Genomic DNA, 26579 nt, shown 5'->3' on the forward strand with positions numbered 1-26579 from the left:
CTGGCCTCTCTCAACCTCTCTGGTCTTGACCCTTTCACCGTGACTTTAACAGCCCAGGTCTCTGGCGGCAGCACCTTTTGGGTGTTAGTCACTGTCTCCACCCAGCCAGCTCCTACTGAGTGTTTAGGTCTCAAGTTCAAGTCATTTATTTCCAAAGGGCTTCCCTGTGCCCTAATCTCCATTAATCCCAATAACAGCCAATGATAATAATAATTAGAGCAAACATTAAATATTACTAAGTGGTAGGCAGTGTTCTAAATACTTTACATAGAATGACATTTGAATTTTACAACAAACCTTATGGTAAGTGTTAGGATCATTCCCCCTTTCACAGGTAAAAAAGTGAGGTAATATTACAGCCTTCTGTACTTTTCTTCATTACAATAATCAAACATGTAATCGTGTACTGATTCATTTAGTATTTCCTGGGCTGTAAACTCCACAAGGTCTGGGTATGAATTCACTCTCTTCATCACTGTGTCCCCCTGTGTCTAGCACAGTGTCTCGATGCAGCAGGCATCTGATAAATGCTCCCTGAGTAAGTGAATAATGGATGTGTATGAGACGTATTTCTCTCAAAACTTACACATTTCCCTTATTACTTACAGCGAAATGGAGAGTTGACAGGATTTACAGGAAATGCTCTATTAAACAGTACTTATTAGGCCTGCAGATAACTCAGTTCCTTTGGTGCTTTCCTGCTGTGAAATTCTCACCACCCTTTCCGTTCCTTATAACATCCGAGGTTTACAGCGTGGCAAAGGCTGGGACAGAGGGAAGAGCCCAGGTTTTCAAGAAACACAGAGCTCGGTTTCAGTTCTGACTTTATCACTTGCTAACTGTGTGGTCTTAAATAAGCCTCATAGATCCACTCAGCCTTCCTTTCTAAATCCGTGAAACAGGGACAAGAGCATTTGCAAAACAGTTCAGTTGGGAGAGTCAGGTGAGAAACTAATGTATGCAGAGGGCCTAGCACCGTGCCTGGCAGTAGCAGGAGTTCCTCTCCTGCAATCAGAGGCAGGCACGGGGTGGAGGGTGGTGGAAATTATCTAGTTTCCTAGACAAACAGCACTGGCTGGACTAGACCCTAGACATGTGAAGCCCAGAGAGCGACCGAGGGGGCAGGGGCAGAGGCTGCATTATCTGACCTGACTGCTTCCACGGATCAAGGGAGCCGGACAATCACAGCGCCACGGCCCCAGTTCACTCCCTGGACACAGCCAAAGAGGGGGTGGGAAAGTACACAAACCTCCGAGGGGTCACTTTTGGTCCATGTCAACAGCTCTGACTGGGAGTAAGCCGAGACAATAAACCAAGACAAAGATCCAGTGAGTTCTGCTGCCTGTTCTCTATTTCAAGGGGACAGTCCCAGCTTTGTTTCTTTTCTCTAGGGTGAAGGGCTGTTCCCTGAAATGCTCCTGGCTTCCGAGAACAGCTCTGGAGGCAACTCTACAAAGTGCTGGCCAGGGGCTGATGAGAAGTGAGCAATTCGAATTCACCCTGCTCCACCCCCCACCCCAGGATCACGTGGTCTTGGGGATGTGGGAAGGAGAAAAGGGAACTTAGATGGTCCTCTTCCTTCCTCCTTCATCTCCCAACATCCACACTCATTCTTCTCTAGGCCAATCTGACCTCCTTCTCATCTCCCTCCCTCCCAGTAAAGAGGAGGGAAGTGGGTAGGCGGGGTTGGGGGCATTGAGAAAGTGCATAAAAGTCTTTCCAAAAGGAGTCACAGCCCTCTCCAACGCTGACTCTGCTGGTAGGTTCTGTTTTCTCTCCAATGAGATGCTCTGCACCAGCTCTCTGCTGAGCTCTGTGGGTTGAAAAAATCTGCAGGGTGCAGGTGTGTGCCCACCCCGAACATCATATTTACATACGGCCATGATGGCTCTGCTTAGGTTTATGCAAAAGAAGGCTCTCACTTCACTAAGGTCCAGTTTACCAGAATGCGAATTCTTCTTTGCAGCCTATTTTTAAGAGAAAGAGCCACACTGGCATCGTGTCTGGTTACATTTGCTATCAGCTCCATTCTCCCACCAGCTCCCTTAGCTTTCTACTGTATGTCCTGGAGAAGCCTACCTTCAGCTCCAAATCTACTTCCATATAATCAGATTTTCATGGTTTTGGCAGGGGGAAGAATCTTACACTTCAAAAAGGTTTGCCTTCTAGGGTGTATCACTATGTAAGGGAAGTAGAGCAGGAGCTTTTAGAAGGATCTCAGCAAGACTCTCTGTTTTGGTTCCCTACTGATGCCGGCGGGCCTGGGTTCTGACCTGTCACACACAGACCACCTGCTGTACAACCCTGATTATACCGACACTATTACTGACACCTTCTCAGTGCCAGGAGCTATGCTAAGTGCTTTACACACGATTACGTACATAATTCTTATAACCAACATATGAAATATGTACAACTTCCATCCCAGTTTTGGAGAGGTGAAGCCATTTGTCCCAAGGTCACACAACGCTGGAGCTGGGATTTGAGAGAGGCGGTCGGGGTCCGGGGTCTACACTGTTAATCCCTATACATAGCTTTTCTCATTTAGTCTGCACAGCAATCTTATGAGATAGAATATTAAAATACTCATTTTCCAGATAAGAAAACTGAGGCTCAGAGAAGTAACCTGTCTAAAGGATTGACCCAGGATCCCAACCCAATTCAATTCAATATGCGGAGAGCCTACTTTGTGCCAGGCTCTGTGCGAGGCACCAAGGGCACAGTACAGTGGGATAGGCTAGTCATATTTAGTCATTTTGGTTTTTTTCCATTTCTTTTAACACCATCATTTCTTTCTTTCTGAAGTGAGTTCACTCTGAGTGAAGTAAAGTCACACGTAGTCAAAATCAGCAGAGGATGCTGGCACTGCGCACACGCCCGAGAGCTAGACGATATCCAGACCAGCCTGAACAAAGCCAGTTACCAGCCTCCGCTCCTTCCCAATCCTTTCTGATTCGGGAAGGCGCAGCATTCGGTTGTATTTGCTCATTCCGTAAACATTTATTGAGCATTTACTATGTTCCAGGTCTTATGCTATAAATTGGGGATCTAAAAAGAGAGGATTCGTGTTTGACCTGGGACACTCTTAGTTTAGAAGAGGAGAGAAAATTAAAACGAAAAACACAGCGTGGTATGACAAGCGCAGCAATTGAGAGTTTGAGATAACAATTAAGATAACGGCTGAGAGTGGTTTTGGATGAGCTTCAGGGAGCCCTTCCAGGAGATGGCATAGACGCCAGGACCCGAAGGGTAAGAAATGCACCTTCCAGATGGGAACAGGTAAGGGAACTAGTGCTTACTAAGCATATACTATATGTCAGGCCTGGAATTGAGACTATATATTTAGTTTAACCCTGACTCCGGAATCCAAGAATCAGAGAGCATAAAGAACTCGTTCACCGTGACATGGTAAGAAAATCCCTGAGCTGAGTATGTGAATGACATTTTCGGGAAAGGGCAGCCCAGGCAGAGGGAACAGCACGCACAAATGCAGGAAGGCAAGAAGAGCCTGGCATAGCTGAGGGACAGCGTGTTCAGCGCATCTCAGACATCAGCAGTGCCTGGGGGCAGGGGTTAAAGGGGGAGATAAAGACAAAGAAAGAATTAGAAGCAAACTTTGGAAGGACTTTGCATACCTGGTGAAAAATAAGGATCTTATCCTAAAGGTAAATGATGGCCAAATAAGAAAATAACATTACCATAATGGGGTTTTAGCAGAATAATTCTGGTAGCAGAATGGAAGATGGATTGAAGTGGGGAAAGACTGAGGACAATAACCAAGTTGGAAGGCCACTGCAATAGTCCAAGCATAGGAGAATGAAGCACTGAACACAGGGAGAGGGGATGGGGAAGAAAAGGAGGGGGTAAGATTAGAGAAAAGATGATAAGAATTGGCTGTGGGAGGTGATGAGAGAGATGAAAGATGGTGAAGAGCTGCTAAAAGCTAGGAATATGGGAAAAGGAGCAGTGATGGAGGGCGGATGGATCTGAGCCTCCAGACAACCAAGAGGGGTTGGTTACTAAGGTGCCTGGATGTCTGGCGTTTCTGGACACACTTACTGATAAGCATGCACATACTTATCAAGAAAGTGTAAAGGGACAGGGTTAAAGTGTGAGATGAGCGCTAAACCAACATGGCGGGTTCCCACAACCAGATCTGAAGAAAGCCGTCTGCTCAAGATGGTTCCCTGACTTTGAGCCTGGCTGGGGGAGGCAGACAATCCCAGGTGTGAGGCAAATATTTGGCTCTGACTCCCGGGGCTGTCCAGGTAAATACAGCTGTCAAGAATACCCAGAAAGAGACAGATGTCTCCTGAGGGGCTCTCCCTGACACGCCTGGGAGCTGCATGAGCAGGCTTGAGGCAGGCGGCAGCTGGGGTTTGGGAGGACACAGCACGTGGGCAGCCTCCTGCCTCCTGCGGGACTCTGCAGATGAGGTGGCTGAGAGAAGTGAGTCTTTCTTCCCAGCCTCCTCCTCCACTCTTTGCCGTAGTCCATGCCGCATAAAGGTTGATTCATAGATGAGGGGCTGCAGCTAGAAGCCACATTGAAGCAACAGAAAGGGCAAAGCTGCGTGTGTGTGTGTGTGCGCCTGCGTGCATGTGTGTCTGTGTAGAGGAAACTGTTTATTCAGGGAACTATATATCAAACACAGCCTTACGGGCAGACAATAGTGACTTGCCTAGGTAATTTATGCCACCCAAATCAACATCAGGATGGGCTGTGCAGAGCTAAAGGTGAGACGCATTTTTAAAAGTGGGGTGTCTCCCTTTCAAGGTCTCAATGACAGGAGATGCTTTTGCACACAAAACATTCAGGCAACAATATCTAGGCATCTGCTGGAGCCTCTCCTCACCAAAGAGAAAGAAAGGCCGGAACTGAAACGCAAAAGAAAGAAAGAAACTGTTTGGAAATAGGTCTGCTACAGTATAAACTTTCCCCTTTCTCTGGCTCACTGCTATAGCAAAACCTGATGGTTGTCTTTGTGAAAAACGTGTCTGTATCTAGGTCCCTGGCAGTGATTTGCCTCTGGGAGGGCCAGCAATCTATTTAATGACTCCATTGACGTCAATAGCATAACTGAAATACTTACTAACATGCATGATTCCAACTTTCAAAGGGGGGGTGGGTAGATGGTGTTTCTCAGCAGCACAAAAACCTGAAGTGGAATCAGAGCGGAACGAACTGCAGTCTTTAGGCAGCGAGTGAGAGAAGAGATGCTGCAGGTCTCCTCAGTTCTATTTAGTCCGAAGAAACATTCACCCTAATTTTAGAAATTCATTTCCAACTGGTGGAATAGCCATTAACCGAGCAGGGTATTATTTTTGGTAACGTTTGCTCAAGGGTAACATTTTAACTATTCGCACTTTAGTTGACTTGTCAATGTGTTTTTTGCAACTTACCCTTACCTAATTTTAGACATATATGGAATAATTGCAAATCAACATAAATAGCTGTGTTGATGCTCCCAGGTAAAATGACACACGAAGGCTAATTTAGACAAAAGCAATTCTTACAAAGCAACCATTTGGGGAATTATTCTCAGAATTACTGGGGATTTTCTAGTGTGTCTGCCCTATTTTGTATGCAAGCTGCCCAACCCTCAAGGTGAATAATTAAGCCAATTATTCCAATAATTTCAGGCCCCCCCAACATTCAGAACAAAGAAGAAAAAAATCTGATTATTTTTAGGTTTTTTTTCCTTTTCTCTCTTTTCTTTTCCTCCCTCCCTCCCTTTCTTTCTCTTTCCGTTTGTAATTCCTTCCCATTTCTCCCTTTTCGTGAGTGGCCACAGCCTTTGGTAACAAGATTGATTTGATTAGTATTTGTTCATGGGTGTTGTAACCCTGCTTAATGGTTCTTGCTTAACGATTCTTGCCTAACGTAGAAGAAACCCAGTGAACGTTCTGCTGGTGCCAGGCTTTGCTGCCAGTCATCTGACACAGATCAGCTCCAGGCCGTGGCTGCCACTCTCAGAGAGCCCTTCACTCGTGCTCACACAGCCCATCTCTCAGCCTAGGCCCTGGCTGCTCTGGCAGAGAATGACACCTGCACCGATGTCACAACTTTACAAATTTCACGGGACCCAAGCTAACTTACCGAGTCCCTTGTCCGCTCCCCAAATAGACCTTGCATCTGACACTCTCACATGAACCTCTAGAGATATTCATAATCAAGCAAAGATATGGGAGGGAACTCATACTGAGAAATACACTTCTGAGGAGAAAGCCTCTTCTGTTTTATCAACCAGTAAAAAGCCATTTCCTCCAGAATGACCTGGACACATAGTAGAAGAAATGGATTCTCATGAGCACTAAAAAATATTAATTAAGTCTGTTTCTCAGTTAGGCCAACCTATTTCAGACTTACTGGAAAGCCCTATGTTATCTCATTCTATTTCTCCATTCACAGGCTTTTCATGAAATATATCTAATTGACTGGTGTTGAAAACCACCATGAACTGAGGATACCCAGGCTGGGAGAGACTTCGGGTCCGCAGCAGCCTAGCCTGAAGTCCTCAGGGCAATTCTCCAGTCATCTTTGTGACATGCTTTGCTGTCATTTCCAATGATCCACAGCTGTGGGGGTCGTCCTTCAAAAACGTCTGATCTGTTACGTGCTCAATATGTTTATTAGTAAATTTTGGAAGAAGAAAATTAGCGATAGAACATTCCACCTTACACATTGATTTGGCTGCTAAGAAGTTGTATATATGATACATATTACTAAAAACCAAGTCACATGTATAGTAATCGGAAGTGCAAGCCATTAAAAGGGATACCTCTCCAATCCTTTTATAAAGGAAAGATCATTTCGTAAAGGCAGTGAACACTTGATAATTTATCCTTTCCGCATATTCTTACTCCCATGACATACCTATGATCATGATTGAAATGCACGCAAAAGCAAGGAATAGGATGGGTGGGGCAAGTCATCCTCCAAACACACACACATCACTCACACACTCCCTCCCTCATATATATACACACACAAACACACATACCGATTTTCTGCAATTCTGTGGGGCTTTTTTTTTTTCTACTGAAGATAGTTTGGGGGCCTGAAATCCTAAGAATTACTTCAATTTTCTATTTTGAATGTGTACAGATGACAGAACCCAAGTTCTTGCCTTGTTTTGGAGTGTTCTTTTTTCAATTCTATTTTTTTCCCTTTCCGTTCCAGTCCTTACGCATCATGTAGACAAAGCCTGGAATTCATGCTCATGAAAAGGCAACATGTGGTAAAAACTGAGATGCTCATGAAACTCCACAGCATTAACATTTTCAACACCCCCAGGAGGATTTACTGCATTTTCTCTTTAACATAGGAGCATATGATTTGCACATTGCTGTATTTTTCTGGGTTTTAAATTCTCTGTTAGTTTACTCTGGTTTTCCTATTTAAAGGGCAAAATGTCAACTTTTTGGATTTAACTCTTTTTGTTCAAAACCTACATGCCCATACTAATATAAAGAGTTATATCGTGCAGTTGGAGAGTGTTTCAAACTTCTTTCAATTTCAATGCAATAACTGATTTTTTAATAGTAAAAAATAGAATTGAATATTTTTCATAGCCATGCAGATAAAATATTGACTCATTATTAATATTTAATTTATGAGCATTTTCCTTTAGATAAAAGTCCCCAAGTTTTATGTAGTTCTCCAGCTCAATTCAACATTTACTATCTCTCTACCATGGGAAAATAACTATGCTAAAGCATTTTAAATTATAAAGAGATGAATAAGGTACAGACAGTCCCTACCTTCAAGGAGCTCCAGTGGAGGGGACATGTTAAGTCACAAAGTACAGTATATCATAGAATGGAATTCTGGCCAGAGCACCAATAAATGAATGAATGAATGAATGAATGAATGAATGAATGAATAAATGAACGAAAAAGTAAATAAATAAATAAAAGGGGAGGAGCAATTATAATGATTTAAAAAAAAATTAGGATGCCTTTGCAGTGGAGGGAAATTTGTGCTGTAGCATGAGAGCTGAAAATCATAAGGTTGGCTAAACAGCGAGGAGGAAGGTACTGCCAACTGAGAGATTTACTTTGATTTCCCTCATGAATAATTTCGGTCAATGATCAATTTGTAAGAGCAAATTCCCCAATTTTTTACCATGGTTTCTGACAGTCAGCTTTTAAAATGAATTGTACTTCCTTCATTTAGATGTACTTAAAAAGAACTTTTAAAGAAGATTTCCCTTTTTGCTGTCTTTGTCTCTGTCTCTCTCTTAAACTTGCTTTTAATACAAGAAGACAGTTACCTAGGGCAGCCAAACTGTCCTAACAAACTGGATTTTTGTTAAATCTGTTTAAATTACTGTGGTTTCTTGTATCTTTCATCTCAGATTTCATCTGAAATGCATGAGTTCAACGTCAGTGTTAAGAAATGAAAATGTGATCTTAGTATCGTGATACAGCACCTTCTAAAGCTGCACCCCAGCTTTCAATTTTTCATGTGCTGGGGGCCACTTATTTTTCATTCCCCTTTAAAGTTTCTATTTAAACACACCTCTTTGTCATATGCTGATAAATATTAAAATAACAGGAAAAATCTGCCTGACTTATTTAAGCTGATAATAAGAACAAAACACAGGATGTGTGTGTCCTCCTTCCCTTTTTTGACTGTGGTTAAGTGTTAAGGAGGTTTTGAAACCTATGATTACGTAATAATTGGTATCACTACATTCTCTTCCCAATGAAAAGCCAGGAGTTTTGTAGCCTGCCACAAAGGCAGACAAAAACAAATTGCCTAAGTGGTATTGTCATTGCTTTGCTCCATTGTTTTAAAAGAATTTAGCAAAAGAATCTCTAGTTGCCAAGCTGCAGTTACTGTGCCAATAATCACAACACGATCTTTCCAACAGCATCTTTGGCTAATGAGCTAATTTATAGAACCATAAACATCACATATTCCCCTAATGTTTGTCAGTATTTATTGCAAGAAAAAGAAAACATAGTTGAAATATTCAAATTGCTGTCAAGAGCATCTTAGTATATTTGGCTAATGGAAATGGGAGGGACGGTGTCCCACTAGTTGGCCAATATGATGAAATGATAGCAGTTTCCAAACCACCTGCTTTGATCTCCAAGTATGTAATACCAGTTATATGTTAAGACACTCTATTTAGTTTCTTTTTATAAAACTTCTAAAGGAAATAGCACATCAGCACACCAGGTTTTTGAAGTCCATGGGTAGAGAACTATTTTCTTCTTTCCTAACATAAGGCTCTAGAGGTAAACTTAACTTACTATCTTCCTTTTACTTTTATTCTCCTTATCAATGTTTTTCTCATAAAAATATTTTGTAAAGCATGTACTATAAACACTTTAGAAGCCAGCGAGCCAATGGAATCTACTGCCTTTGTTCCCTTCTTTTAAAAGTTGAGCTTTTGTCTCATTTCCGTCATATGCGTGGCCATCAAACCAGCAAGAAAACACCACATCTGAGGAAGGAAGATCATAGCAAAGGGAAACACAGAAACCTACGAGGCAGCATTAGCTGTTAGATGGAAACACAGAAACCTATGAGACAATATTATTTGTTAGATGGAAACACAGAAACCTATGAGGCAACGTCAGGTGTGAGATGAGCTCAGTATGAGTTCATCTTACTTGTTTCCCCCGCGGTTCTACTGAAGTTCACTGCTCTCCTAGTGGGACAGACTCAAGAGGGAAAACTCCGTTTCGCATTTAAAAAAATGTCATCTAACTGGTTGTATCTTATGGCAAGAAGAATTTGTATCCAACACATCTCCAAGATGTCCCTTCAAGGTGGTCCTTCCTCTCTGCAGCTCTCAGCTCCACATGAAATGCGGATGCATGGACTGAAAAATGAGAGGTTAGGTTTCTTTAAAAAAAAAAAAAAAAAAAAAACACCTTTGAGGAACAAAGTTGGATGACCTCCAAGAGAAATGATTTGTGACCTGGAAAGGGCCTTTGGTTTCACACCTGGAAAGGATGTGGATTCAAGGGGGATGTATAGTTGGCGCTGAGAGGAAAACCACTAACATTCACTGTGGGGCCCTCAAGCCAGTGTGGAGGCACCTGGGGCCTCTGAGGTTAGCGCTCCTGGAGTTCACTGGGGCCAGCTAAGGCCCAAGCACTCCTGCTCTTCTTCTGGGAAGAGCATTCCCACCCACACATCACATTCTGGAAGCCTAGGCATGCATACGATGGGCGAATTATTTTATACTGCCTTTCATTTGGTTTCACATGGAGTGAAGTAAAGTTCCAGTCTGCCTTTGAAAAAAGTCACCAAGAGACATATTTGGAGGGCCATGATGTGCAAACAAGTGCTATTATTCTCAAAAAAGGTTCTGAAAAAAGAGGCACACATTTACAATTTGGAAACACGGAGATAAGTCTCCTGACACGGCTTACCTTGCAGGTTGACTCTGGAGACAGGAGGCTGACTAGCAGCTGGAGACCTCCTGTGGAGAGGGAGCGAAAACAAGGCCTGAGTCTTTGTATGAATATCCCCCGCCTGCACCCCCATGATCCCTGAGGAGTTTTCCAGGTCATGACGAGCCGTCCAGTGACATAATGCCATCTCCGGAAGGCGGGCTCCTGTGACTCCGGTGGAAGACTGCGACTCTCACATCCAGATGGCGTGGAATTTCCCTGCGCACAACCTCCTGGACGCGCCAACACTCCAGGGAGGAAGTCGTTTACTCAGGTCCCTAACTGGGCCTTCTGTTCTAGGTTTCCCTGCCCCAGGAGGCTCTCTGAAGAGGATACACGTGCTCAGAAACGGTACCAAATCTAAGAGTGAACCCCAACTCCTTTGGGCAGTGCTGTAGAAAGTTACAGTGAGAGGGGCCCTTCGGGTTTAATCAGTCCAGGCTTCCCCCTACCTTTTTTTTTTTTTTTTTTTTTTTTTTTGGTGGGGATGTAATTAGGTTTATTTATTTTGTTTTTAATGGAGGTATTGAGGATTGCACCCAGGACCTCGTGCATGTTAAGCACGCTCTCTACCACTGCGCTGTACCCTCCCCACAGGCTTCCCATTTTTGCATCTCAGAGATCCAACACCCAGAGAGGTGACATCACCAGTCCAAGATCACATCGCCACTAGGAACAGTAACCTAGGTGGCCCGCCTCATGGAAAGGTCTTTTCACAGTAGCCCTGGGCATTATGCTGTATCATAAAACAAGCCCGCTCAAGCCAAGCGTCAAGTGAAACAAGAAAACAAACTCATGCTCCACAAACACAGAGGTTCCATCTCCCTTCCTTTCTCGATTTTCCTTCTTCCTTCTTCATCCCGTTCATCTCCCCTCACTCCCAACCCTGATTCTCTTGCCGCTCTCTCCATCCTTCTTGTGCCTTGCAGAGCTTCTTCCTGACTCTCCAGGATTCCCAGGGCATTGCTGGAGAGCCCCCCAGAAACACTATAGAGCAGTGGCCCTCAAACTTCAGGGTGCACAGAATCACCTGGAGAGCTTATTAAGACACCCGGCTGAACATTACTTCCAGGGTTGCTGATGCAGTTGGCCTGGGGTGGGCTTGAGAGTTTGCACGTCTCACCAGTGCCCAGGTGGTGCTCTTGGCATAGCGGGCTGTCTGCCCCACTGAAGAGCAAGAGGATGCTGGCAACGCGCAAGAGAGGGGCTCTCCAGCCCAGCGGGTCTCAATCATACTCGCCACTGCGAGTGTGATTCCCTCCCCCACCCCTGGAGGGTCTATTTCAGTGTGTCTGAGACAAGGCGTGGGGATCTGTATTTTTTACTTGTCGATGAATTCTGATGCACAGGCAAGCTTGGGGAGGAAGCCAAGTTCTACATGGCCTGCAAAGAGATTGCAAAGGAGGGGTTTCCCTCCTGGTGTGTCCACAAAGTTATTTTCCTAGGTTTTTAAGTGTTCCAAACCCGATTTTGGTCCCTTAGGGGTAATATTGCGTCTAGGTAACAATACCTTATAGGTGCAGGGTCCGGGGGCCAGGGTTGACATTTATCATTCATCTACTGGCTGGGTGATTCCAGGCAAGGTAGTTTTATATTCTCTGTGGCATGAAATTCTCATGTGTGCTGTAGGGGAGAAAAATTTTGTCCTCTGCCCTTCTAGGTTCTTTTGGCTGGTCTATTCATTACATTGACGTAAGACAGATTAACAGGAGAAAAAAACAAATTTAATTACGCACTTAAGGGCGTTCCAAAAGAGTATGAGACCCAAGGGCAAGTCAAGCAGTTGAGACTTACCTGCCATCCTGAGCTAAGGCAGGGGAAAGGGGCCTGGCGCCGCAGAGGGCAAGAGGGTCACTCACAGGGTGAAATTCACAGAAGAACAGACATGTTGCAATTAGACGTTTGCCTGCCATACAGATGGGTCATGCAGATAAAAGTCATCTCTGGCAATCTCTCTCTCTCTCTGAGCCAGACCCTCAAGTAAAATTGTTTTAGGTGGTTAAAAGAGAGGTAAGAGTTTTTCTTGAGTCCGCTACGTCTCGCCTGCCTTCAGCTAAAAACAATCTATGTGCCGAAGGGGCATATTTTGGGATCACGTACTCTGCTCCCCATCAGGGACACGGGAAGGGGACTGGCCATCCGAGGGGTACTTTTCTCTGCTAAGCACTGTGCCAGGTACTTCTTAGCTTCCATTGGGAATATTATCATCGCATATGAAGGATAAGGAAACTGAAGCTTGGAGAAGTCAAGAAATACGTTGAGGTACCCATGGTTCATAGTAGCCAGGTCAGGATTCCAGGCTGTCTTTCTGAATTCAAAGTGCGTGCTCTCGCCACCATCCCATCTACTGATAACACCTGCACAAATGTGGAGGGCTGTTTTTCAGAAAAACTAAGAGGTTAAATTCCAAACTCTCAAGACCTGGCATTGCAAGTCTGCTCCTTGGCTCTCCTTGAACGTGCACTTTCCCTTTCCTGACACTGCTCAGGCCATTCCTCTGTGAAGGAAGCTTTCCCCTCGCAAATTCCCACATTGAGATATCACCTCTGTTCTGTAATACTGCAATTTATGATAAGAAATACATACATTTGGTTTTTGGCTCCATTCTTTAGGAACGGAGTTCGTAAAGCCCTCGGGGCTTCCTAAGTGAGGAGAGCAACCAAGGGGTCTCTTGCTATGTTGATGAACGACTTCTGGACCAGCAACTAGGTAATGTAAGGAGGGGGCTGGTTGCCAGCAGAGCCAGCCAGGTGATTAGAGAGTTTGGACTTCCAGATCCACTCTGAACCTCTGGAGAGGGGAGAGCGGCCGGAGATTGAGTTCAATCACCAATAACCAATGATTTAATTAATCACGCTTTTGTAACAAAGCGTTCATAAAAACTCAAAACGACTAGGTTGGTGGACACAGTTCAGAGAGATTGACGTGCCCAAATAGTATGGAAGCTCTGGACTCCTTTCTACACACCTTGATCTCTGCATTTCTTCCACCTGACTGTTTCTGAGTTATCTCCTTTTATATCAAACCAGTGATCGAGTAAGTAAAATGTTTCTCTGGGTTCTGTGAGCCCTTCCAGCATGTTAATTGAACCCAAGGAGGGGGTGGTGGGAACCTCCAACCTATAGCCAGTGGGTCAGAAGCCCAGGCGAGAACCTGGGCTTGCCACTGGGGTCTGAAGTCTGTTTGTGTGTGTGGAGGGGAGGTCTTGTAGGACTGAGCCCTTAACCTGTGGGATCTGATGCTATTTCCAAGTCAGCAGTGTCACAACTGAATTGAAGTCCGCGACACCTAGCTGGTGTCACAGAGAACTGCTTGGATGTGTGGGGGAAAATACCCTAGTATCAGAATCATGCCTTCAGACGTCAAATGCCGTCTTCTCCAAAGAATGTTACTGTAGGGGAGCAAAACTTGCCACCCCTGAACATCTCTTGGCATGAGGATTATCTCCAGGTGAAAAGGCCCAAAAAACTCAGGAAGAAACTGTGATCTTTCCTTAACTGCCTAAAAGAATGTAAACAGAGGACCTCTTCCAGGAAGGGCGCCATCCCCGTAGGTAACCACAGTGTGAGTGAGGTATGGTAGACAGGGAGGGACCAGCAAAGTCTGTTTGTTAAAATTCCATTCTGTGTGTCATTGTCTCTGCGTGGCCTGGGAAACATTTATTTACCAAACATTTGCTTTTCCACTTCGCTGTTAATTGCCTTCCTTCCTTTTAAAATTCCCAAACCCCTACCCCACAATATCCTCTTTTATCTATAGATAAAAAACGGTACTTAAGGTGAGGGTTTCAGCCATTTTGTTGAGTTACTCAGTTTTCCTGGGTCTCTCCCAGGCCCACATGTTACTCAACTTTTGTTTGACTTTCTCCTGTTAATCTGTCTCTTGTCAATTTAATTCTCAGACCAGCCAGAAGAACCTAGAAAGGAAGAGGAAAATTTCTTCCTCCCTAAGAATGTCCTGCTCTTAGCTCACAATGATGCCTCCTCTAATGTCCCCTGGTGCTTCGTTTGTACCTTCAGGGTTATTTCCTCACATTACAATTCACATGGCACGTTCCATCCCCACCCCTAATCTGTGACCCATTGGTGGTGGGATCCAGTTCTGACCCCTTTCTGTATACCCTCTGCGGGACCCACCACCGTGTGTCGTGAAGAGTAGGAACGCCGTAACTGTTGAGGAACTGTCAACAGAATGAACCATTGATGTGACATTGATCTGAGGCTCCAAAAAGCATATGAATGATTTATCTGCTTTCCCTTCCTCTGTAGTCTTGGTTCTACATACTCCTCGCTGTTCCTCACACATGGCACGTGCTTGCGTTGCCGGGCCGTTTGCATACATTCTGCTCAGCTGATCACTCTTCTACTCTTTAGGTGGCAAACTCCTTCTTATGTTCTAGGACTCTAGTCCGGCGTCACCTCCGCAGGCATCCTCCCCTTCCCTCCTGGGAGGTCGTCACTGTCTGCACCACTGCTACTTTCCTAGGCCTGCCCCACCCGAGTGCTGCTCTTACTGTACAGCGACCCCCATCCTCTTGTCTGTCTCCTCGACTCGCCTGTGAGAAATGTAAGCAAAGACGGAATCCCATTCATCCATGTAACTTTGGGATCAGCAGGATATGTGGTAGGAAATAGATATTCAATAGGTATTGATTAGATTAAAACATATATCTTTTTAATACTTTATTTTACCTGTCTTCCTGGGTTCCAAAGATGGCTTTTGTGAAAAGAGACATAGAACTAAGAGACCCGAAATACTGGAGCTTTCTACTTTCTTAATAGCACAACTCCTCATAGCACTGGATTCCCCCAATGACTTCTTAAAAATTATACAAATTATATAAATTCCTTGGTCCCAGGAGTTAATTTTGAACATATAGCTTTTATTTAGATCTGGTAGTTCAGGGAAGCAAGCACCTGGGTGCCTAAGCTTTGGAAAGGCAAGGGCTACGTTTATCACTTTTTCTCAAGACCTGGAACAAAGAAGAGGCTCAATACGTTTTGAACGAATGAATCACGTCTGGAAGCTGCATTATTGCTGGCAGGGCACGAGAGTACCAGTCAGAAAGCTGTGATGAGTGCCAGAAGAAAATGACACTGGTTGCCCACGATGGGTCCAATAGTCCCTAACTTAAGGAAGAACCGTAAGAAGTTCTAAGCCTGGGTTGTAAAGATGGCGGTATTAACAGGGAGGATAGTGTGGCTGCAACCATTAATACTTTCCAGCCCTGCAGAGCGCAGTGGAAAAAGAATGGGACTCTGAATAAGACAACAGGAATTTTAATCCTGGTTCTGGCACCTTCCAACCAGATAGCCCTGGGCAACTCACTGAACCTCTCAGTTTCCTCCTCACTTGGGGAGAACAGGCAGCAACTAACATTTACTGCTAATTTACAGTGTGCCAGCTCCCGTGTGAGAGGTTTTACATCTATTTCCTCCTTTACTCTGAGGAAATTTGGCTAGGTTCTTTCCAGCTCTGAATGCTCAAGATTTTATTATTCTCAGCTAATTTAAATCCCACGCCAAAGACACAAAGCAATGAAAGACACTTCGATATACACTGGGGGAAAAAAAGTGGTTATTCATTCTTTCTCAAAGACTTCATACATGTTGATTAAATTATGCCTAGGAAGAATGTTGATACAGAGATGTGACATGCTCTCCTGGTCACCATGGTGATATCTGTGATGTTAGTGACGGAGCTGGAGGATGGAGGACACGTCTTTGCTCCCAGCTCTGTTCCCTGGTCATTGGACTGCTGACTGGTAGGCACTCTCAGGCACATGCAATTTCTCCATCAGTCTGTTTAAAGCCAGTAAATGCTTTAGGGGTGCTTATCTGAATTAACAACTCTAATGAAAGCCATACTTTCAAAATTCCTGGGACAAAGGAAACACAGGTTTTAATTTGAAGCCAAGAAATACAGGCCCAATCAAGCATTTCTCAGGAAAGCATCTCATGGAAATGCAAGGAAATCACCTCCACAGGAAGTTTAAGATTTTCACCCTTTGGGTGGTGAAGCTCAGACAGACAATGGACTGCTTTTACGCAGAGCAAAGAGCCAAAAGATGGGTTCTATGTGGGAGTTCCTTTTCATATTAAAAAACACCCTCTTCAGGTGTCCAGTGAAAACCATTCCAAGGACATAATGATTGCTTAACTGTCACATTCAAGGCAAGGAGTGGCACTCTGGAACCCCAGTCAAACATCCCAGAAAGTGGCTTTTGCGTTCCATGGGTCTTACGGTTTCCACTGTTAAGATTAGTGACTATCAGGTTTGGGGTGGGAGGGGAAGCGCTCTTAGTACAGTGGGTCCGTTCTCGTCTTCGGTTACCTTTATTTGTTTGAGGGTCACGACTGCCTAGGAATAGGAGGGAGTGCCGTAAGTGGACTTTCAGTGTTCCCACCTGCCCCTGTCAGGCTGCTCCATTTGTGGCTGAAACCCATCATTCAGTTCTCAGGCTGAGTTAGACAGAGGCAATCTCAACTCCTTTTGGTGAAACCCCAGTGGGGTACGTGCCCTGCCTTGAACTCTGTTGGTTGGTGTTAGTTTCAAGGAAGTACTGAAATCAGTAGGAGGATCGGCTCTGTACAAATATGGGTCTGGATTTGGGAATGATCATTAGAGGCAGCCGTCCTACTGCTGGAGAGCTATTCATGTTTGGTGAGTGAGGTTTGGACCAGAGGTGACATGGACTGCCATGATTTGGAGGGCGGTCCTCAGCCAGAGAGTGAGAATTGGCTCTGGGTGAACTCTGTGTATGTCAGCGATGAAGGTTTATGTGGCTCAAAACTCCTAAGGCTATGGAAAAATCTGATTCTCCAGAAAGTAGCTTTAGCTGACAGCCTATTAATCAGCAGGGATAGGCTGAATTCCCCTGATACTCTAACAGAGGAAAAACCTCCAAGCCATGTTAACAAACCAGTAACTGAAAACATCCTGCCACGTCACCACCCGCCCCCTTCTCCCTTGAACTGTGCAGTGTAGTGGCCTTGAGTCTGCCATGCCAAAGAAGGCTTTGAAGTATCTCCTTATTAATCCCTTGCTCCCCGGTTACCACCTCCATCATCTTGGTCCAGGGTTTTACTCTTCATATCTTAATTCCTGAAACACTCCTCTAGCTCATGTCTCTGCTTCAGGCCCTCTGATCTTCAGTAATCCCATAAGGTCTTCCTAAATGACTCTGTTCCAAAGCCTTCAGAGATTTTGCCCCATAACCCAGAAGACTTAATAGGTGTCGTCAATGGAAAGATGTGAGATAACAGAAAATACCTATGGTGGTCTCTGCCCCTGCTTGCTGACACAGGGCTCCTAAAACCGCTGTAATTTCTTAAGTAAAAAGAGCACTAGGAGCATCTTTGGTTCTAATGAGATGACTCTGGGTGGGGTCCTGGATGGCTCCTGGGTGGGGGCTGGTCACCAGAAACACTAAGCCGTGATTAGCAGCTTAGAATTCGCAGCTCTATCCCACATCCTCCAGTGAGGAGAGAGGGTCTAGGAATGGAATTAATAATTGATTATGCCTGTGTGAAGAAGCCTCCGTAAAATCCTAACAGTATGGGGCTCAGAGAGCTTCCAGGCTGGCGAACAGAACCACACCGGGAGGGTGACGCACCGCAACCCCGTGGGGCAGAAAGCTCCTGCCCTCGGCGCCCTCCCAGACTTTGCCCTGTGTGTCTCTTCATCTGGCGGTGACCTGTATCCTTTATCATATCCTTTAGTAAACTGGTAGACATCAGTTAGTGTTTCCCTGGGTCCTGTGAGCTGCTTGAGCGAATTTATCAAGCCTGAGGAGGCAGTCATCAGACTCTAGCTGGTGGACCAGGAATACGGATAATAACTTGCGCTTGCAGCTGGTGTCTGAAGTGGGGCAGGGGAGGCAGGCAGGCTTGTGGGACTGAGCCCTTAACCTGTGGGATCTGATGCTACCTCCGGGTAGATGGTGTCAGCACTGAGTGAAATTGCAGGATGCCCAGCTGATGTGAGACATTTGCTCGTTGCTACGGGGAAAAATGTCCCCCATACTTGGTGACCAGAAGTGTCAGCAGTGGAGTGCTCTGTGTAGGCAGTAAGAGAGACATACGGGGAAGACAAACACGGGAGGGAAGAACTAGGTTTGAGCCCTGCAAAACAGAGCCAGGATACCAGGTTTCAAGCCTGGCCCTGCTCATCCCCAGAAGCGAGACGTTCTTGCACTTGGCGTCTAAGCTCTCTGAGCTTTGCTCCTTGTCCTCAGAGGGGGGACAACATGCCTGTCACATATATCACTTACGGTGATGATGACTGAGATAACAGACTTGAAAACTCCCAAGTGTGACCCCATTTCTGGATTCAGCAAGAGAAATGTAATGATCACTTCTACTAGCTCACATTTACTGAGCACCTACTGCGTGCCAGGCGCTGCTCTAAATGCTTCACAAATATCAACTCACTTTATCCTCAGAACAACCCTAGTTTACAGATCGGGAAACCAAGCTCTGGAGAGGTTAACTAACTTGCTCAAGTCACATAATTTTCGATTGGTAGAATTTAGTTGTGAGGCAAGTAAATAAGGCCCAGAAGTCATATTCTGTAAAGAAAAAAAGGTGGGGAAAGAGAAAGGATCACGTCTGAAAAAATAATTTTCTAGACAACTTGTGGTCTTTCTTCAACAATTATTAATTCAGAGATTTATACGTGTGATGAATGCTTGGGGTGCACACACACTGTGTCAGGCATTCTGCTAATCCTGACAAAGTCAAGAAGAAGTGAATGTAATTTTCAAGGGGACTTAACGGGTGTCACGCAGTCTGGTGGTGACAGAGACCCAGAAGTGATTTGCAGAGTGCTCTGGGGCCACGGGGGGGGGGGGGGGGGCGTTCAGCCAGGCTCGGCGGGCTCAGGGGAAGCATCCTGGTGAAGGTGACGCCAGAGGTGCGTTATAAAAGACAAATAGGATTCAGCTGGGCAATCACTGGCAGCTGGAGAGTGACACTTTAGGGAGCGAGAACATTGAGTCCATAATTAGGACAGAAACTCGAACACACAGGGAGCAATCAGGCCACAACTGTTAGACTGTGATCCCGTGTGGCCAGGGACCCGGCCTGATCGTACACCGCTGGAGGCCCTGGCGCTTCCTGTTAGAATGTAAGCCCTGAAAGGGCAGAGAACTTGTCTGGTTTGGTCACTGTTCTATCCTCAGTACCTGGTATAAGGCAGTGCTCAATACATATTTGGTAAGTACGCACGTGCACGCATGAATGAATAGTACACTCAGTAAATACTCATTGAGCGAATTATTTAATAAATGAATAAAACAGGGAGCACCACTGCAAAAGAGGCTGGGCAAGCCTGGAGCTTTCCTGCGTACTGCATCCAACATAAGCCCGATCAACTATCTAACTTGAGTTGGAACAGGAGGTGCCTTGGGGCCAAGCACCCGCATCTGAACTTGATCTGAATGATAAGAGTGAACCACTGAAGTGCCTCAAGCCGGAGAGGGACCTGGTCAAACAGCAGGTGAGAAAGAGCTCTCTGGGGGCAGTTTGGAGAACAGTTTCGAGGAGGAGAGACCAACGGTGGGAAAAACTCGGCGGGGGCAGGCAGGGCCCTCTCCCAGGAAGCTCAGGCAATTACAGAACAGTGGACGGAAAAGTATGCTTTCAAAGCAGGGTTTACCCTCACTTGTAACAACTCCACTCAGTAAAAGATTTGGATGAAAGCAAGACAGAGGGTCAATGGGTAATTTCAGAGACTGGAGACGCAAGGTGTGCTATAGGGAGCACTAGCTTAGAGAAGTCAGGAGGTTTAGGATCTGGCCCTGGGGCGTCTTTAACCTGTGGTGTGGTTGTTAGCAACTTGCTGGATTCCTGAGGGCCTGCTTTCTCCTTCTGTGAAAAACAAAGAGGCTGCATCAGTGGTCTCAGAGTTCTCCTCTGGCCCTACCATTCCAGGATCTTTGGTTCTGTGACCTTCTGATCCCTGGGATGATCTTTTAAACTGCTGGAGAGCGATCTGGCCAGCACGGAGACTCACAGGCTGAAATCATTTCAGAGGACAGAGTTACTGCAGGATTATCAAGTGCACATCTTGCATTTCATAGATGAGGCCAAGGTTCAGCCACGTTAGTTGAAACGGCCAAGTTTATGTAGTTAGTTGGGGACAGAAGAGAAGATAACCCCACTCTTACTCATCAAATTGCAAGAACCTGTTTACATATTACCCAAAAACAGGCACATCGGACCTAAACTTTTGATACTTGTAATCTTAAACTTGAATCTCTGAACTCATTAATAGCTTATTCCAAAAAAAATTTAACAGCATTTATGGCCCTTACTGATGGGTATTCATACTTTCAAGTAGTAAATACAAACAAAACACCTCATTCTTTCATTTGTCGAACTCCTGTTTACTAAGGGTCAAAGGTACAAAGATTAACAAGATCTGGACTAATTTCTATCATCTTACCAGTTCTAAAATACTATAGTGTTCCATCCGACTTTCAAATTTTATACTGTCTCCTAACCTAGCTAGGGGGCAAATCTCCATGCAATAGTTTTTTTTTCTCAGTGCAGTTCGGTGTGTTGCCGTCATGGAAGGGATTCATAACTGCACAGAAGGTGCACACTTACTTGTTGGATGTTCCATGAAGGTTTGTCAGTATGGTGAAGTTGTTTCTCACACTTCGCAAGCTGGCGAGGACCTACAAGGAAAATGTTTCCGTGGTTAGGGACAAAAGGAGACGAATGGGCAGGGTCAGGGGCCACACTTAGAAACTGCACCCAGGGACAGAGTGAGAGGGAGCCAGGCCAGCATGACACATACCTGGGCGAAGGGCGTTACAATCAAGTCATCGCCGTGTCTGGTGAAAAGAGAGAAAAGAAACACTTTCAACTGCATTTGAATGATAACTGTGACATATAAGCTGTAATAGTAAACTTTATCAGGGTGAGCAACACAAATGTTAAATAAGTTTTTCTACCTGGATCTAAAGCAGGACTGACTTAGTCGCAGATGGGGATCTTAGGAACTTGAAAGAAAAAAAAAAAAAAAACCAAAAAACTACCAGGTTCATGGCTCCTGGATGTACAGTGGCTACACATAAAAGCAGCTGCAAGTAGGCATATATCTTCAGGGTATGTTCCCATTAAACGGCAGACCTAAAGGACTGTAATTCAAAGCGATTTGTGGATTTTGGTTGCCAGTGCCAGGAAATTCAAAGGGAGGGCTGCTCACAGGCACACACAGAGTAGGAAAAAATGGCATAACAGTCTGGATAAAGGTTAACTTTGGATTTCCTGGCTTTTGTTGATTTGAACCACAGCCTCAATGCCATTTAAACGCATATTTCTGTCTGGGAATCCCATTACCTTTTGTTTTTAATATAACTTTTTTCTTAAAGTACCCAAGGAAAAGCTTTTAAGGGAGGACAGGGACTAAACCTACTATTACCATATCATTGTCTCTCTGTCCCAGAGATCTGATCAAGCTGAATCCAGCGTTTTGTAAATCTGTACTTAAGAAGAGTCAAAAGTATATTTTCAGAAATGCATTCTCTCTGACATACGCTTTGATAAATCTTCTTAAGCCCACATGCAGCAAGCTCTCTATCAGAGTCTTTAGTAGACAAGCTGGCCTGAGCTGAAGACCCCAAATCAGGCCAGTTTGTTATCACAGCATGAATCCTAACAGCCGCGCAGAAGGTGGTTGACCATGAGCTTCCGTCACTGTCTGATCATCTTCTCTGTCTTCACGATCGCCACACAAATGGGGCACCTTGTTCACCAGCTGTGTGAGTGCAACCAGTGGTTAGCAGGCCTCTGCCCAGGACCAGGCGTCACATGAGGCCTGGGGTCCAGAGCTGAACACCACCTCTGTTCCTGTGGGCCCCTTCTGTAGCATAGGCTTCACTTTGGGGTCTTGCTTCAGAGTTTCCTTTCTAACCGTATCTTTAGCTAGAAGTCCCCCTTCAATTTAATCTCGTAAACTTCTTGCGCGCCCGCTTTGTGCAGTGACTCAGTGGCTGGAGGAAGACCACTGACAAGAGTGAGCGTTCTTTGAGTGATGACCACGTGTCAGGCCCTGAGTGAAATCTCGTTTAATTCTTGTAACAAGACTTGAGGCAACCACTCCTATTCCCATTTCATGGACGATACCAAGGCTCAGAGCAGGCAAGTGAATGCTTGACCAGCACGTTGCTAAAAAGTGGAAGAACTGAGACTGATTCCAAAAATCTGTGCTTTTAACCATTATGCTTCCTATTTTATGTTGACCTCACATGATTGACTGAATTATACAGAATTCATGATCCCCCCCAAATTAAAACATAATAGGGGAGACAGAAAAAACTCAAAACAACAGATGTTACAGAATGAGAAAGACAAACAATGGATACTTAACGGCGCGCAGAGGAGAAGTGACAGTTATAGAGCAGACAAAGTAGAAAAGGCTTGATTGAATGGGCGGTGTTCGAGATGAACTCTGAAGGGCAGGCGTTAGAAGGCCTGGGTGGTAGATGCTCCTAATGAGAGAAATGCACTGAATTGGGAAGGGACTGGACACTGAGATGCTTGGCTGCTGTGTGTGTGGAGCTGAGCACGTTATAGGCATTTGTAGAGGATAAGACTAGAAGGTTCTCCACACCCGTATTATGGGCAGGGTGGACAACGGTTGTGGAGTTGGGGCTTAACTCAGTGGAAGAAATTAGCCAGTGAAGGTTTTTAGTGAGAATGGCGAACAGAAAAGTCTCTGGAAAGTAAAATGCTGTGGACACCGAGAGACGGTGGGACAGAGGACAGAGCCAGGAAGCGCAGGCGGGGGGACCTCCAGATGAGAAGAAACTGGTGAGGCAGAGGAAGGAGCAGGAAAAGACAGCTGGGAGAAACCCTGGCTGTCTTGCCGAGGACTCGGCCTTTAATTAGGTAAGGGGTCATAAAGAAATATATTTCCAGTTTTAAAAATGGGGTATTTGGGAAAATAGTGAAGTCATGAGTAGAAATAAGAAAGTGAGGAGAAATGGGAGGAGATGTGTCACTTTCCCACGTGTTGAGTTTTAAGATCCCCGCTGATACCCCGGTGGAAACACCAAGTGGGAAGACACTGAAATATGGGAATTAGCGCTACAGATTTTGGAGTTACCTACGATAGTGGGGACTGTTAAAGCAATGGCGGGGAGTGGTTTCTTAAGGTGGGGGTATAGAGTCAAAGGAAGAACCTGAGCGTTCTTGGAGAGGAGCCACAACCAGAGACAGAATGAAGAGTGGAGAGGGGAGCAGTTGGGATAAACGCAGGGTGGTCAGCTGTTACAAGAGCTGCCCCTTCCCAAGCTAGCTCTCTGAGATGAACTTTGATGGGGGAACGTCTTGCTACTTTTCAGATTTCTGCTCTGAAGTTCGCACTGTTCTTAAGACTTCAGAGTGAGTTGGGGATAAGGTCAGAGTTAAGTAGATCATCTGTGGCGCGTGCATTTCTGGAGTCTAAATACCCAACAGAAGTTGAATAATGCAAGCAAATCTCATACATGCATAGCACCTAAAGCTAATGTACTGTTGCATGAAGGGGAGTCACTAAAACTGTACAAACTAATGATTAAGGGAGGCTAAAAAAGCCCCCAAAACATGTAGAGAGGGCACCACGTCAAAATAACTTGATCATCATGAAACTTGAAGTTTAGGAGAGCAGAACATTCAGAGGCAAGAAATGAACTTGCAGATTCCCAGCATTGGGTCCCTTAAAGAATCTGAGCTGCAGAAGCTAATGTGTGTCACACAGTAGCTGCTAGAGAAATGATCAGATAATTTATAGATAGTTTATAGCAAGTACAGGAAAGAAAAGAAAAAAAAAACCCTCCTATTTGAGTACAGCCAGATTAATTATAAAACTACTCTAAATTAAAAAATCATAATTTGATATTTTAATAATTAAGAATAAAATGGCACAAAGGTAACAAAACGTCTGATTGGTTATGAAAACTGACATAATTCTTAGTTTCCCAAACCACTAGCAACGTCAATGTGTCTTAGGAACAAGGCCAGATATTCAGAACCATGGAACGAGCACCACCTAGTGGCAAAACCAGCACACTACAGTTTTATAGAATAACTGGAGATGAGCATTCTGTGGATCTCAGAACTGAGTGTAGGTCTCCTCTGAATATTTTGGAAAGCAAAAATGCTACTTCCTACTGCTACACTCTGGATTTTTTTTAAAATTTCACCCTTCTCTGTTTCATACCCACATGTAGAATCTTACTTGGACTTTTCTCGTAACACTGATTTTGGTCTGTCTTAGAGAGAGACGTATACTACTGCAGTTAAGAGCGCAGCATTTGGAGCCAGACAGCACTGGTTTGTTCCTCAGTCACACTATTACTCACTATGAGGCATTAGGCAACATCCCTATGCCTCAGTTTCTTCATCTGTAAAATGGGGTGTTGTGAGAATGAAGTGTGTACACCTCTGACAACAGTGCTCGGCACATAAAAGCATCTTAGTTATGTAGCTGTGGGTATCGTATTAGCAGTGGGTGTCGTATTATCATAATTAAAGAATTGCATGTCTGTCTTCCCAGCTGGTGAGAACTTCTTTAGCGTAGCCATTTCTGTCCCATTATAATCAAGGAACTACTATTTATAATGTACTCTACAGAGCATCTTCATGTACCTTATTTCATGGGATAAGAGAATGTTCTTGACTCTAAGAAATGGTGCAAAAAACACCTGTCCTGTTGGTAAAGCCCCAAACCTCCCTCTCCTTCACCCCACAGTCAACCACCCACCCCTACTGATCCTAACTTGCAAATGTTCATTAACCACCCACTGGATCCACTCTAACACAGATGCCCATTCTCCACTATGTGGATTACCAAGGCAGCCTCCCATTTGACTCCTGGAGACTAGTCTTCAGGCTTGTCCACTCTCCAAACCATTCTTCAGACTGGAATCAGAGCCATCTTTCAAAAACGTTGGTCTGATTGTGTATTTTCTTGCTTAAAAGCCTTTAGGAGCTCCCCACTGCTTGCCTGCAGCATAAAGGCCAGCTCCTCAGCACAGATGCTTCATGATGTGAGCCCCACTTATTTCTCTAGCCTCGTCATTCTCCACTTCCTCATCCCCTCACATCCTCGGCCTGAGCCATACTGAGCTGTGGTTCCCCACAGGCTCCTGACGACTGGAGAGTGAGTTAGCACCGAGCCCTCCCTCCCGCACACCCTTCTGCCCGGCTAACTCCTCTTGCTTGGCTGTCACTCCTCAAAGAGGGCTGCCAGCCCCGCCTGGCCAGCTCTCTCATCGAAGTCCTCTGTGTACTTTTCTACCATTGCACTCATCCAAAAGTATGACCACTGCCTATTGACTTATTAATCTTTCAGCTCCCTTAAAGACATAGAAAATGTCTTGCTTGCCAAGTGCCTAAATGTAAGTAAATTTTTGTTAAAAGATAGAATGAATATAATCTTCCTAACAGCTGGAAAGGTAAGCAGAGCAGAAATTAATATCATTATTTTTATTTTTCATCATTATTTAGAGTCTGTTCATGTATGGATATCCATATGGTTTAATCATCTAGACTCCCCCATTTCCTGGGCAGGTTACTTAACCTCTCTGTGTTCCAATGTCCTCATCTTTAAGACAAGAAAATTATAGCACCAACTTTCTTAGGGTTATGGAGATTAAATGAATTAAAATATGTACAGTGTGTTAAATAGCACATAGGAAATGCTTCACAAATGTGTACTTTTATTTGCAAGTAATTAAGATACTACCAGAGATTCACTGTCTTAAAGCCAGTAAGTATGATGGCTGTGAGCTTAACTCAAGGCTTAGACATCACATGATACTTTTTTGGTCGTCCACCAATAGATGGGTCTTAAATTTAAATGGGCTGTTTTTTCTGCTTTTCCCCTTGGTTCTCAGGTCTCATGTCTCTTGACTGCTCTCTCTAGAGACCACTTAGTCCTTACGCAAATGGTGGCTTTAAAAAGTTCCTTGTCTATGTAAGCCTTTGCAAATGGTATGACCAAATGGCGGGAAAAGGGATCTTCCTTCCCCATGGCTTTGCAGGTGGATACTCAAAACTTGGTCCTGTCCAGGGTGGTTCCTGCCACAGTTTGGGGCAACAAAACCAGCCTCACCAGTTTCCAGGACTTCATGTTCCCATTGGGAAATCTTGGTATACAAAGGGATTCCAT

The 26579-nt window shown here is 44.7% G+C and overlaps 1 protein-coding gene across 3 annotated transcripts in view; it reads right to left on the minus strand.

Moving 5' to 3' along the window:
* Nucleotides 1–26579, minus strand: part of PDE4B (phosphodiesterase 4B) — a 377558-nt gene that overhangs the window by 93414 nt on the left and 257565 nt on the right. For all 3 annotated transcript variants that reach the window (XM_031465322.2, XM_031465321.2, XM_031465323.2), the window contains 3 exons: nucleotides 21219–21255; nucleotides 21026–21096; nucleotides 10395–10444 (listed from right to left, as the gene is read on the minus strand). In XM_031465322.2, coding sequence (XP_031321182.1) covers nucleotides 10395–10444; nucleotides 21026–21096; nucleotides 21219–21255 — 158 coding nt within the window. The remainder of the gene's footprint in view (nucleotides 1–10394; nucleotides 10445–21025; nucleotides 21097–21218; nucleotides 21256–26579) is intronic.

The sequence above is a fragment of the Camelus dromedarius genome, chromosome 14 (genome assembly GCF_036321535.1).
Source record: "Camelus dromedarius isolate mCamDro1 chromosome 14, mCamDro1.pat, whole genome shotgun sequence".
Lineage (NCBI taxonomy): Eukaryota > Metazoa > Chordata > Mammalia > Artiodactyla > Camelidae > Camelus > Camelus dromedarius.